Genomic DNA, 741 nt, shown 5'->3' on the forward strand with positions numbered 1-741 from the left:
GTTGCGTGTATGTGTACATATTTGTATATCTCAACTTATATATATATATATATATATTGTACATGTATTTGTGCGTGTATGTATTGTTTCTATAGGTGTATTTCTGTTGCGTGTATGTGTACATATTTATATATCTAGACTTTATATATATATATATATATTTATATAGTATCAATATAGATTTATCTATCCATACACTATGTTTATATATGTGTTTCGTAGTTTTGCGTGTGTGTGTATATGCATGTATAGGATCCAGTATTGAAACTGCTCAATGATACATTCCGTAGTGCATTCAGTAAAGTAGTTAACATAATTTTTCTAGCGAAATAATTGTTATGTGCTATTGTCGGACATGATCTAAAGTAAAATTAGTAAAAAATTGATATCATAGGTTCTTGGATGCATTCATAACCATTTACACATGGAGTTCCACCAGTAATATTGAGCATACCTGTCAGCTTTTTGCAATTCGTCAATTTTGTTTGTCAGCTGTCTTATTTTCAATCGAGATTCTTTCAAGTTGTCGTTAGCCACTTGATATGCCTCGCTCGTGACACTATTGGTCGAAGAAACAGTTACCGTCGAGTTCTTGCCATCGTACGCTAGTTTGGCTTTTTCAAACCCTGTTCTGCGTTGAACTTCAGCAGCAAGGTCCCTCTCGAGGGCCTCTATCTGCTCTTCAATTGATATTCGTTGCGGCATATTGTGCTACTTTGGGTTGGTCCCTTTGCCAGTTTA

The 741-nt window shown here is 34.5% G+C and overlaps 1 protein-coding gene across 1 annotated transcript; it reads right to left on the minus strand.

Moving 5' to 3' along the window:
• Positions 1-454: 454 nt before the first annotated feature.
• Positions 455-705, minus strand: SARC_17842 (hypothetical protein; the record flags this gene model as incomplete). The annotated part of the gene is made up of 1 exon (XM_014288071.1): positions 455-705. A coding segment is annotated over one exon (251 nt), but the record flags the coding sequence as incomplete, so codon positions are not given.
• Positions 706-741: the final 36 nt, after the last annotated feature.

The sequence above is a fragment of the Sphaeroforma arctica genome (genome assembly GCF_001186125.1).
Source record: "Sphaeroforma arctica JP610 unplaced genomic scaffold supercont1.12364, whole genome shotgun sequence".
NCBI lineage: Eukaryota > Ichthyosporea > Ichthyophonida > Sphaeroforma > Sphaeroforma arctica.